This window comes from Acinonyx jubatus, chromosome B3 (assembly GCF_027475565.1).
Source record: "Acinonyx jubatus isolate Ajub_Pintada_27869175 chromosome B3, VMU_Ajub_asm_v1.0, whole genome shotgun sequence".
Lineage (NCBI taxonomy): Eukaryota > Metazoa > Chordata > Mammalia > Carnivora > Felidae > Acinonyx > Acinonyx jubatus.
Genome location: NC_069386.1, coordinates 130,830,215 through 130,843,160, shown reverse-complemented (window position 1 = coordinate 130,843,160; position 12,946 = coordinate 130,830,215). Strand labels below are relative to the sequence as shown.

General features: G+C 41.6%; 1 protein-coding gene across 5 annotated transcripts in view; it reads left to right on the top strand.

Annotated features, from left to right (window-relative positions):
* EFCAB11 (EF-hand calcium binding domain 11) overlaps nt 1–12,946 on the top strand; it is a 157,092-nt gene that overhangs the window by 28,893 nt on the left and 115,253 nt on the right. Inside the window, exon 6 of one of the 5 annotated variants that reach the window (XM_015074228.3) lies at nt 10,463–11,451. The exons of the other annotated variants lie outside the window; for them this stretch is intronic. Within the exon in view, the coding sequence (XP_014929714.3) occupies nt 10,463–10,559 (97 nt within the window). The 3' untranslated portion in view covers nt 10,560–11,451. Of the gene's footprint in view, nt 1–10,462; nt 11,452–12,946 lie in introns of those variants that run through there. 5 annotated transcript variants of the gene reach the window in all.

Here is a 12,946-nt window from a genome sequence, read left to right as displayed (position 1 = left end):
AGTCCTTTTTTTTTTAAGTTTTTTTTTAACATTTATCTATGTGTGAGAGACAGAGCATGAGTGAGGGAGGGGCAGAGAGAGAGGCAGACACAGAATCTGAAGCAGGCTCCAGGCTCTGAGCTGTCAGCACAGAGCCTGATGCAGAGCTCGATTTCACGAACCGTGAGATCATGACCCAAGCCGAAGTCAGATACTTAACCTAGTGAGCCACCCAGGCACCCCAGAAGTCCTTTTAATTTTCTATTAGTGTCTCTTTCATTGGCTTGTTTTGCTCACTATATCTCATCACATATTTTCAGCAAAGTCTATTCTTTGTGCTGTGATCGATATGGCTTTTCTTTTTTCTCTGCTATGGTTTTATTTTTCTTTTATATTTCTTTCTTAAGTTATATACACTGATGTTTAATTTCCTTTTGTTATTTTGCTGTATCATAATGTTTTATAGTCTCTTCCCTAAGCCTTTCTATACATACTTTCAATTCTTGTTTTACAGAGGTGTTTGTTTTATTAGGGGAAGCAACGGTTTTTGAGATTTTATTTTTATTTTTTCAAAATGTATTCATTTTGAGAGAGACAGAGAGAGTGAGTGGGGGAGGGGCAGAGAGAGAGAGGGAGAGAGATAATTCCAAGCAGGCTCCACACTGTCAGCACAGAGCCCACTGCAGGGTTTGAACTCAAGAACAGTGAGATCATGACCTTAGCTAAAACCAAGAGTCGGACACTTAATGAACTGAGCCACCCAGGCACCCTGAGATTTTATTTTTAATTAGTGATTGCTTGGGGGCTGCTAAGGATAGCTTTTTTCATATAAATTAAAGAAACAAGTTTTCTACCATGGAAAGGGTTTTGAAGAACAAATTGCTGCTTAAACCAAGAGATGATACATTCCACAAAAAACAAAGACAAAAATTGGTACTAGTTTATCTTATCTCTAAAGATATCATAAAATGTTTAATATATGGATTTCAAAACTTGAGAATCCTTTCAGTATTTGAAACTTTGCTTTCCACTTAGGACTGATGATCATGATTTGTGTACTAAAATAACTAAGGCTGTATCAGAGGTGTTGTTTCATTATTCAGAAGTTCTTAGGGAATTCTTTTTTTGAAGATCTTTTTTTTTCTTTTTCCCTACTCACTACAAATGGCAGAAGAGTTTGAGAACTGTGGGTAGTATTGTTGGTGCAGTGGAATGAATGTGAGATAATAGGCTGTTTCTAGCATTAAAAGGTTAAAACAAAAACTATCTTTTGTCTTTAATACTGCTGGAACTTAGAGAAGATTTTATAGTGGTGGTGTTTTTGTTGTTGTCGTTGTTGTTGTTGTTGTTTTTGTTTTTAACATTCAGTGATCTTCAGTGCCTCTAACAGGTAGGATTAAAGCTATTTAACCTGGCTCTCCAAAATCTGATTCCTTTTCAAACTCCTCTTTCATTAGCCCCAAATTCCTGTGTTTCCCTTGGCGTAATGCTTGTTCCTTTGAATGTGTGATGTGTATTTGAACTTCATTCTGTTTCCCCTATTGGCAATGCCTTTCTGTACTTCCAACCTGCCCAGATTAGACCTATCTTTCAAGGTCCTGCTCAATAAAAGTTTCTTTTTCTTAATATTGAATATTCTTGTCTCCTTTCCCTGAATTTTGGTACTATTTATGGTTGAATATTTTTTCACTTACTTGATAAACAAAATGCAGCGTTTAGGATTATCTTCATAAGATACTGCAAGCTCTTTGAGTTTATGAGCTTATCCGTAACCCGCTGGCTCCAGCATGTTGCCTCATGCGTTGTAGTTACTTAATAAACAATTGTTGGTTCATTGTCACTCCGAATATCCAGTGACAGTGAAATTCTCACTTGCGTTTTTTTTTTTTTAATGGTTTAATTTACTTCTTCTAAACTAGGAAAAAGTACTTTAAAATGCAATCAGGAGCTTTGTAACCACATGTGGCTTTGCCTTCCATTTTTCTCTTTTTGCATGTGGTTTTCACAAATTAATCTCTGATGGCCTCTCTTTGCTTTATATTGTGGTCGCTTGCAATTCACAATTTAGCCTCAGCTGTTATCAAGGAGCTGGCTTAATGTTCTTTCCTGACTTTGCCTGCCATCAGCACCCTGTGATACTTCTGGCAGGCATTTTTCTCTGCATGGGTATATTTACTCCTCCATGCCTAGGAGCCTTCTCCATCTCATTGTAAGCACTGAGATTTGCACTTTCCCACCACCTGTCAATTGGCGAAAAGCTCTGGGAAGCTTCTGCTTTCCAGCCATGAAATGAAATGTGGATGTGCAGAAGGCCCACTTCCTGACCCACTGTCTCAGGTTCTGAGTGTGCAGGCAGATTGCCAGACACTAATGTCATGTTGGAAATATCGAGGCTCCACGAGGCTCTCTAATCATGACCGGAGACATTTAAAGTTATATCTGATCATTTTGGTGTAAGAATCCCATTCTTCATGTTACGTGGGAAGGTCAAAAAACAAAGAACATCTAACTCTCCTCTTCTGGTTATTAAACAATGGTCAACAATAAGAGCATCACGACTCATTGATTAATATGTTTTCAATGTCAAAGTTTCAGTGGGAGTAGGGGATTAGGAGGGACGGCTATCCTCTTGGCAGAAAGATCAGATATGTCTCCTATCGTGGCCATTACAGAGGGAAGGGTTGTCACGAACTTGGGTAAAATAGACTAACAGTTCTGTTATGCTAAGTGGAAGAGAGTCTTACAGAGCCCAGGGCCCAAAAGGAAAGTCATTGAAGATAGCATTTCTTTTCCAATTTATTTGCATCTCTTTTGAAGTAATATTCCTATATTCTTTAGCTTTCTAGAATTCCTTTCTGCCGATAGCACACTTGTTGCATAGCATTTTCTTGAACAAGAAAAAATTTCTCAGTCATTATTTTGTGCATCAGAACAATTCTCTTCTAACTGTAGTCATGTGACCTCAACAAGAGCACCGTTCTTATAGTGAGTACCTACTGGGATGAATGTGATTATTGGCCCAGCAGTATCTACATGCTTCTGTCCCTAGAAAAGTATTAAAAAAGCCTAGAAATCATATGTCATTTTTTCGTAACCATGCATAGATAGTCATTACCAGCTATACCTATGTAAGTATAATGGCCAAAGAAGTAGACTTGCTGAGTTGCCAATTTTTATTTTACAAATTTTCCTATCTTCTCGGCAATGGTAATGCCTGAATTTTTATTTCACTCTTTGGTTTCAAAATCTTATTGTCAGAGATTTCCTTTTCTGATGATCCTCGTGCATATGGCTCCTGAGTGGACAGTATTAATGTGTGTGAGCTTTTCAGGCTGACCTCAGAATTTCCTCTCTCTGGGGATTTCACATGTAAAATATTGAATACAACTACTTAAAAAATCCAGCTATAGAAATAGATTCGAATCATTTTAAGAAAATCCCAGCTTTTCTGAGGGCTTTTAATTGATTTTTGTACCATGGAGAAAAATGATCTCCTTGGGGATCGAGTGCGGGCTTGGGGCATTTTCTTGAGTGGACACCATGCACCGAGGGCGGCCGGTGACCTGGCTGGAGACCATGAATATAAATCAACATCAGCCTGGGGGGCCTGGTGGTAAGACAGGAGTCCATGTCCGTATCTGAAGCGCTGGGCAATCAAACAAAAGGTGGTGAGTTGGGGAAAAGACTTCTATCCTTGTATTTGCAGATTGTCCGTTTCCCAGTATTTTAGAACTGGTGCCACAGGAATCGAAGCTCAGAATCTGGACAGGATACAGGTAGAGAAGAGCGATGGCCTCATTACATAGATTTTCAAATAGAACATGCTATTTTGGTTTCTTTAGTTAAGCTAACTTCGTTTATATTATCAAGGATATAGTATTTGATTGGAAGGAATATTTAATCCCTCTTACATTTCAGATATCCAGATTTTGTAGTCCTGTTTCACGTTAAACCCACCCAGATGCAAATTGTACTCACCTTCACAGCCCAGCTGTTAAGGGGGCACCGGGGTGGCTCGGACGGTTAAGCGTCGGGCTCTTGACTTCAGCTCAGGTCATGATCTCACGGTGCGTGCATTCGAGCCTTGTGTCGGGCTCTGTGCTGGCAGTGTGGAGCCTGCTTCGGATTCTTTCTCTCCTTCTCTCTCTGTCCCTCCCCTGCTCACATGCCCTGTCTCTCTTTCTCTCAAAATAACTAAATTAAAATAAAGTTCTTATCCTGAAAGTTGGCCCTACCCTACCAACCACCTTCCAACCCCCAAAGGGAAATTGTCTTCACCTTCTGCTTTAAACTTCTAGTCTGTCATAAATATCTTTCTCCTTTATGCTTATTCATAGTTAATTTGGATACCTATAATCCAGTATTAGGGCACGAGCTTAATGTGAGCAGGCACAGAGAAGTGTTCACTATCACGCTAGAGACAGCACAGCGCGGTTTCGTACATGTTGAACAGATGACTCCATTTTATGTAAATGATGGCTTATGTAGCGAATGGGCTTTCTATTCTCTATATTTTTTGCTTTGCTCTCTAAATGCTACACCCAGCGCCATATTAAGGTCACGTTGAGCAGTGAGCCCCAGGGCCGGGGAGCAGGAAGACTTGAGTTCTGGTCCCAGTTCTGCCACAAATCACCGCACCTCTCTGGCCTGCACTCCCCTCATCTCAGAAATGAGGGTGTTGTGTTATATTATCTGGCAGGCTTCTTCTAGTTCCAGAACCCGCTGGTGGGGTCATCTATCATGGAGAGTGGCATGGCAGTCTCCTTTATTTTCTCTGTGTATCACAGATATTATTCAGAAGCGACCGCCACCTGAATACAGATGTGGTCTGTCAATGTGACAAAGACTGCTCTCAAGAGGAAATTACTGGGTTTGACAGCTATCCAACCCTGGGTTTGGTTTTTGAGGTGTCACTATAACAAGTGTTATGGCCGACATATCTAATTCCTCATCTACATATATGGTCGAATACGCTGTTCCTGCTGTAATAGCATGAGGGCTATTTTTCTTTTACTCCAACTGTCACATAAGATACTGCTGCCATGGTTTCTTTCTTATGACCAAATGTTGCTAACCCTTTCAGTCATCCCTGAAGTTATTAATAGCCACACGTCATGAATGTATTCATGCCATTTTCCTTTATAGAAAGAGGAATCCATTTCTTAGGCTTTTCTTTTGTAGTCGAGAGCTAACTTCTGGGTAAAACAATCCTAATGATACTGTGTGTTGTATTAGTAAAATAAGAAAAGCTCGTATTTAATAAAATAAATTTATATTTTACGTGAGCTATTTAATATTAAGATGCAAAAAAAATAGGCTCAGGATTAGGAGTTCCACTTAAGAGTTCTGATTGTCCTTCTTATCTATCTCCTACAATGAAATTAAAATTTTCAGTACTGTGTTTTTACTGTGACATAAGGACCTGTGATTTGCCACCTCACGTCTAGCCATCTTGTCTGCGTGCCTCCTACCCAGTCCTCCTCTATCAGGCTACCTTGAATAGACACACACTTGCCATTTAAAGAGCCTTCCAGTGACCAGCAGCATCAGCACCAAGGAGCTTATTAGCAACGCCTAATCTCAGGCCCCACTCCAAACCTACTGAGCCAAATGTGTTTACTTTAACGTGATCCCTGAGTGATAGACACGCACGTTCAAGTTGGAAAATCACTGGTTTACCCTTCCAGTTACATTTTGCATGAGGAAGATTAGCGTTACTTTTTCTTTTTTTAGCATTATTTTTTAATTTTACTTTTTGAATTCAGTAGTTTTTCATTGCCTGCCAGCTAACCCCTAGAGTCCTTGGCCTGTCATGCAAAGCCCCTACACGCACACACACACACAGAGGCCTTGTGTGCCTCCTTAGCGTGTCCCCCATCGTTTTCTCAAATCAGAAATTCTCCACCATTCTGATCTGCCTGCCATGTACTGATTTTATCATTTCTCTTCTGGCATTTTTGCTGTTGCCAGGTTCACTGCCCTCTCTGCTCTGACTCCCTCATCCACATGCCTGAATGGCATCCATTCCTTAGAGCTTAGCTGAACTCTGTCTTCTAGGTAGCCTCCCTGATCACTCCAGCCCAGAAAGTTTCTTTACCTTCCTTAGAACTCCTGTAGCATTAAGGTATCTAATGATAGTAAGCACGATAATACTAGCCACTAACACTTACTGAGTGTTTACTGTGTACCAGGCACTGTGTTGAATGAATCCCTATAGGATCCTCATGGGTTAGGCCCTATCTATCCTCATTTTACGGAGGGAAAAGTTTGGAGAGGTCACAGACTTGCTCAACGTCACCGGCTGGTGAGTAATGGACCTGAGACTCAAACTCAGGCGGGTTAACTACCAAGCTTGTGCGCTTACTCACTGCTATATTCCCTTCTCTCTTCTTTTAATGGTATAATCGCCCTGAGGACAGGAACCATGCCTTTTATCCCCACAATACTGAGCATAAACATGAGGAAGCAAGGCACACCTGCTCTGCCCAGAAATGCTCTTGTTAAATCAGTTGCATGATGAAATAGCTTTTCTCTGTTCATATGAATTGGTTTGGTTTGGATTGTTATACTTGAGACTTCATTTGGTTATCTGCACTATAAACAAAAGGAATCCGATGCAGTGTTTTATCACATGAAACCGGAGCATTCATCCCAGTTCGGGTTGCTTTGATAGGAACCCATGTGTTACGCATTTTGCCTTGGGAATTACATCATAATAGTGTTTTGCCAAATAAGCTGTGAAAGCAAAAAAAATATTTCTTTTAATGACATATGGGTTTTTATCATTTTAACTGGGGTGGGGGTGCTAATCCAAATCCATGATTGTCTCTTGGTAAGGTAGGATTCTGCTCTGGTTCACTCGGAAGACCTTTCTCATCAGTAGCTGTGAGTTCAGCATTGTGTTTTATCATTTCTGGCTTGACCACATTATCTGCTTGGCTGCAATCTGCTGCTAGAGACAATCAGGGTGAAGTAGTAATTAAATGCACCATGGACTTCGCGTGGCGCCTCTTAGTTCCTGTTCTTTCCCTCGCCTCTGCCTGTCCCAGTGCCTAAGTTGACCCTGGGAGAGGCAGGGTAGGCCCTAATACGGATAAAACTTTACCTTTTTAAAAAATTGAAGTGGGGCGCCTGGGTGGCGCAGTCGGTTAAGCGTCCGACTTCAGCCAGGTCACGATCTCGCGGTCCGTGAGTTCGAGCCCCGCGTCAGGCTCTGGGCTGATGGCTCAGAGCCTGGAGCCTGTTTCCGATTCTGTGTCTCCCTCTCTCTCTGCCCCTACCCCGTTCATGCTCTGTCTCTCTCTGTCCCAAAAATAAATAAACGTTGAAAAAAAAATTTAATAAAAAATAAAAAAAAAAAAATTGAAGTGTGGGGCGCCTGGGTGGCTCAGTCGGTTGAGCGTCCGACTTCAGCGCAGGTCACGATCTCGCGGTCCGTGAGTTTGAGCCCCGCGTCGGGCTCTGGGCTGATGGCTCGGAGCCTGGAGCCTGCTTCGGATTCCGTGTCTCCCTCTCTCTCTGCCCCTCCCCCGTTCATACTCTGTCTCTCTCTGTCTCAAAAATAAATAAACGTAAAAAAAAATAAATAAATAAAATAAAAATAAATAAAAAATTGAAGTGTAATTAACATACAGTGTTAGATTAGTTTCAGGTATACAATCTGATTCAGCAATTCTATACGTTACTAGGTGCTCATCATGAAAACATACTCTTAATCCCCTTTGTCTATTTCACCCATCTCCCCACTCGCCTCCCCTGTGGTAGCCACTAGTTTGTTCTTTGTGTTTGAGTATCCAACTCTTGATTTTGGCTCAGGTCACGATACTAGGATGGAGAGATACAGCCCCACGTCAAGCTCTGCACTGAGCGTGGAGCCCGCTTGAGATTCTGTCTGTCCCTCTGCCCCTCTACCCCGATCACACTCTATCTTAAAAAAAAAAAGAGAGAGAGAGAGAGAGTCTATTTGTCTCTTTTTTTCTTTGTTTCTGAAGTCGCATGTTGAGTGAAATCATATGGTATTTGTCTTTCTCTGACTGACTTAGCATTATACTGTCTAGATCCATCCATGTTGTTGCAATGGCAAGATCTCATTCTTTTTTTTATGGCTGAGTAATGTTCCATTGTACGTGTATACCGCATCTTTTTTTTTTTAATTTAAATTTTAGTTAACATACAGTGCAGTATTGGTTTCAGGAGTAGAATTCTGTGGTTCATCACTTACATACAACACCCAGTGCTCATCATAATAAGTGCCCTCCTTACTACCCATCACCCATCCAGCCCGTTTCCCATCCTACCTCTGTCCATCAACCCTCATTTTGTTTTCTATCACTAAGACTGTGTTATGGTTTGTTCCCCCACCCCTTTTTTGTCCCCCTCCCATATGTTCATCTGTTGTGTTTCTCAAATTCTACATGAGTGAAATCATATGGTATTTGTCATTCTCTGAATGACTTACTTAGCATAATACACTCTAGCTCCATCCACATCATTGCAAATGGCAAGATTTCATTCTTTTTGATGGCTAATATTCCATCAAGTATATCGACCACATCTTTATCCATTCATCATTCGATGGACATGTGGGTTCCCTCCATAGTTTGGCTATTGTAGATAATGATGCTATAAAATTTGGGGTGCATGTATTCGAATCTGTATTATTGTATCCTTTGTATAAATACCTAACGGTGCAATTGCTGGGTCAGAGGGTAGTTCTATTTTTCGTCTTTTGAGGAAACTCCATCCTGTTCTCCAGAGCAATTGCACAGTTTGCATTCCTGCCGACAGTGCAGTAGGGTTCCCCTTTCTCTGCATCCTCACCAACACGTGTTGTTTCTTGTGTTGTTAATCCTGACAGGTGTGAGGTAGTATCTCACTATGGTTTTGATTTGTGTTTCCCTGATGCTGAGTGATGTTGAGCCTCTTTTCATGTGTCTGTTCATGTAGCTTGAAACCCAGAATTGTGATGCCTCTGGTTTTGTTTTTCTTTTTCAGGATTGCTTTGGCTGTTCGGCGCCTTCTCTGGGTCCATACAAGTTTTAGGATGGTTTGTTCTAGCCCTGTGAAAAATGGTGGTGGTATTTTGATGGGGATTTGCATTAAACGTGTAGATTGCACTGGGTAGTATAGACATTTTAACAACGCGTGTTCTTCCATGAGCATGGAATGCTTTTCCATTTCTTTGTGTCCTCAGTTTCTTCCATAAGAGTTTGATAGTTTTCAGAGTACAGATCATTTACCTCTTTAGTTAGGTTTATTTCTAGGTATTTTGCTGTTTTACACCCCATTTTCTTTCATCTATGAAGTTGGGTTGCTTCCATATCTTGGCTATTGTTCATAGTGCTTCAGTAAAATAGGGGCGCATATATCTTCTGGAATTAGTGTTTTTGTTTTTGTGGAGAAAATACCCAGTGGTGGAATTACTGGGTCATATGGTAATTCTGTTTTTAACTTTCAAGGAAACTCCATACTGTTTTCTACAGTGGCTGCACCAATTTGTGTTTCCACTGACAGTGTACAAGGGTTCTTTTTTCTCCACATCCTCGCCGACACTTGTTATTTCTTGTGTTTTTGATTTTACCATCCTGACAGGTGTGGTTTTGATTTGCATTTCCCTGTTGATGAGTCACGTTGAGCATCCTTTTATGTGTCTGTTGGCCGTCTGTATGTCTTCTTTGGAAAAATGTCTATTCAGATAACCTTTACTTTTCCCAGTCCTCTCTCCTGCTTATCACTCACCTCGACCCCCACCCTCGTCTATGGAACTTAGGATTTTAGGATCCCAGAACTAGTTACTGGTGGCTGAACATGGCTGTTGGAATCTTGTGCTGGACCCCATCATTCTTTCTCCCCCAGTGTGTCTGCATTTTCCGCCTCAGTTGTTTTTGGCTGCAACTAAGCCCCCGGAATGTTTAACACCACTTTCCCCTCCTTATCTTCACTTGTAGTCTAGCCTCAGGCTGAGCCTCTGTGGAGGGGGCTTTGGTTTTGACTTGCCCACAGCCCGGTATTGCAGAACCCGTGCTCTCAAGTGGCCTTAGGTAGTTAGTTGGACCTGCTCCTTGCCAGTCTGTGACCTGGAGCAAGCTGACCATTTGTCTTCTTTGTCCAATGCTTCCACCCCCTCCCCCAAACACACCATGGTACGTTTCCCTCTCCCTCTCCCATCCAGAGTAATGTCTGTGAACTCTATGTCCACCTTCCTGGATCCCGGTTCTTAGATCCCCTGCTGCCTGCTTTGGTCCTCTGATGGCCAATCCCAGAATGGGACCACATTCTCAGTTCAGGCAGAAACTGCTGTACCTACTTGACCACAGTGTTTGGCACACTTCTGTACACAGTTTCGCAGCCCTGGTCCTGTGTAATTCCAGAATGCTTTCCTTTCCATGCTCAGGTTTGGCGTTGCTGTCACTCGAAGCCATATCCTGCCCTTATTAGCATCCAGGAGAACTTGGTCTCATCTGTCTTTGATTTCCTGTTTCAGGGATAGCAAATTGTTGGCAGGAGAGTCAGCATCTTCTCCTGGACCCACGGTCTGTACTCATCTGAGGGGCCTCAGAACTTTTGGCATCACACCCTAAGCCAGTTCCTCAGCATTGTCCCACACGATCAGATCAACTTGCTCTCTGTCATCGTTGTACCAAAACTTTCCTTCTGCTCTGCAGGTGAGCTTGCCTTTCTGCTTCATGGACAGGGCCGTGGCCTCTGCCCGGGTTATGTCTCCTGCCTCCTCTTTGCCCCCAAACCTCTCAATTTGCTTTCAATTCTAGTTGTAAGGAAGAGGATCTCTTCTGTTTTTCTAATCTCTCTGTTTTTCTGATCTCTTTTTCTAATTCCCCTCCTTTGTTCTGATCTCACCCCCTCCCCTTTTTCTGATCTAAGACCTTTCTCCATCCGCCATTCCCTCTCCTGTGTGTATAACTTCCATAGCTGTCTGCACACATACTCTAATCCCCCAGCCTAGAAAGCTGCCCCCACCACCTAAGTCCCTCCAGGTAGCTGCCCCTGTTCTTTTTCTCAGGTTTCATTCTTGTCAGCTTCTCAGGGTGTTGAGCATCTTGCCAGGGAACCCTGTCCTTGATGCTCAGACCCCCTCAGCTTTCTTGGCCTGTATCGGTTCATTCTCCTGTTCATTAAACACCTGCTAGAGTCATCTTACTGAATCTGTGCAGTGATCCCACACATCACCTCTTACTCATACCCATTCTACAGATAAAGCTGAGACCCTTTATTGCTAATTTCAAGCCATACTGGACCTAATTCTCAATTATTTTATCTTTTGGTTAAAGAAGAAAACTGATGGGGTGCCTGGGTGGCTCAGTCAGTGAAGCGTCCGACTTCAGCTCAGGTCATGATCTCACAGCCCATGGGTTTGAGCCCCGCATCAGGCTCTGTGCTGACAGTTTGGAACCTGGCACCTGCTTCAGATTCTGTGTCTCCCTCTCTCTCTCTCTGCCCCTCCCCCGCTCATGCTCTGTGTGTGTGTGTGTGTGTGTGTGTGTGTCTCAAAAATAAACAAACATTAAAAAAAATTTAAAGAAGAAAACTAACATGGGAAACTCACAAATAATGAAAACATTTTATTTGATGGCACTCATGTTGCTGGTACTTGTTAATGGTCATGTGTTTTTCTTACACCTCAAATTTATATCTTTTGATTTAAGAATACCACTGCCTGATAATGGTAGAGTAGGCTGAATTTGCAGTTAAAATAAAATATGTGAACACACTTAGCCTTTAGTATCATTCAGGAATTATGTTAAAGAACCTATGTAGGAACAAAAATAGAAGTTACAAAATGTATTTCTCAACCCAAGTCAATATTATTGTTGAGGTTTCTTGTAACCCATTCATGACTTCAAATAGAAATCTTCTCTGCCTTGGAGATGACATGGCAAGGCTCTAACCCAAGGAGAGGAGAGGAGAGGGCCATAGAGAAGTCACACTCTCACTCCCTTTTTGCAGAAATTTAACTGTGTTTGATGGAGTATTCAATGAATACATGAAAGAATGAATGAATGAGTAAACAAGTGAGCGAAGGAATAGAATGAAATTGATCAAAGTTTGCATCTTCAAATTATGTGTTAAATTGGGTAGAGCATCAGGGGCACATGGCTGGCTCAGTCGGTGGCACCTGCGACTCTTGATCTCAGGGTCATGAGTTTGAGCCCCATGTTGGGTGTAGAGATGACTTAAAAAAATTGGGTAGAGCATCTGCTGGTCCTTAGTTTTATCTGAGACTATTACACATTGTCTTCTTTACTGGGCTTTCAATTGCAGATTTAAACTCAGAGAGTTTAAAAAATATGAACTTGACCACACATTTGTATGGATATTTAAACTGCTATCATCATAAAATTATTACAGTAGTTTCAGACTCTATCAGAAAGCTTTTAGTGGAACTCTACCATCGGAGTGAGATTTGATTAATTGGACGGAACCTTCTTTTTCTTTCTCTCTTGTGCATTGCCTTGTAGAGTAGTAGAAAAGTTTCTGTAGTGACCAAATTTGTTACAATATTGGTGCCATTCATTCTGTAGGTTAGAAGTTGGTCCTGACAACAAGTTGCTGGATGTACTTTTCATGGACAAATTGGTTGTTTGGGGGAAATCACCAGACTTAGTTCTTCAGGAATATTTATTTTCACTGACTGATTTCATTGTATGGAGATCAGATTTGAACCCTAAGGGCTTAGTTGTGCTCTCTTTGTACTGTTATTCATTGCTAGATGTGGTTCAGTTAAACAGGAAGGAAAGATAAATGGAAAGATAGTGGTGTATATATATGCATGTCAGATGCAAATCAGGAATCTTGGTGGAAAACTCAAAAGTTTTTATTTTATTTTTTTAATAATTTTTTAAAAATGTTTGTTTTTGAGAGAGAGCACAAGCAGGATTGGGGCAGAGAGAAAGGGAAACATAGAATCTGAAGCAGGCTCTGGGCTCTGAGCTGTCAGCAGAAAGCCCAA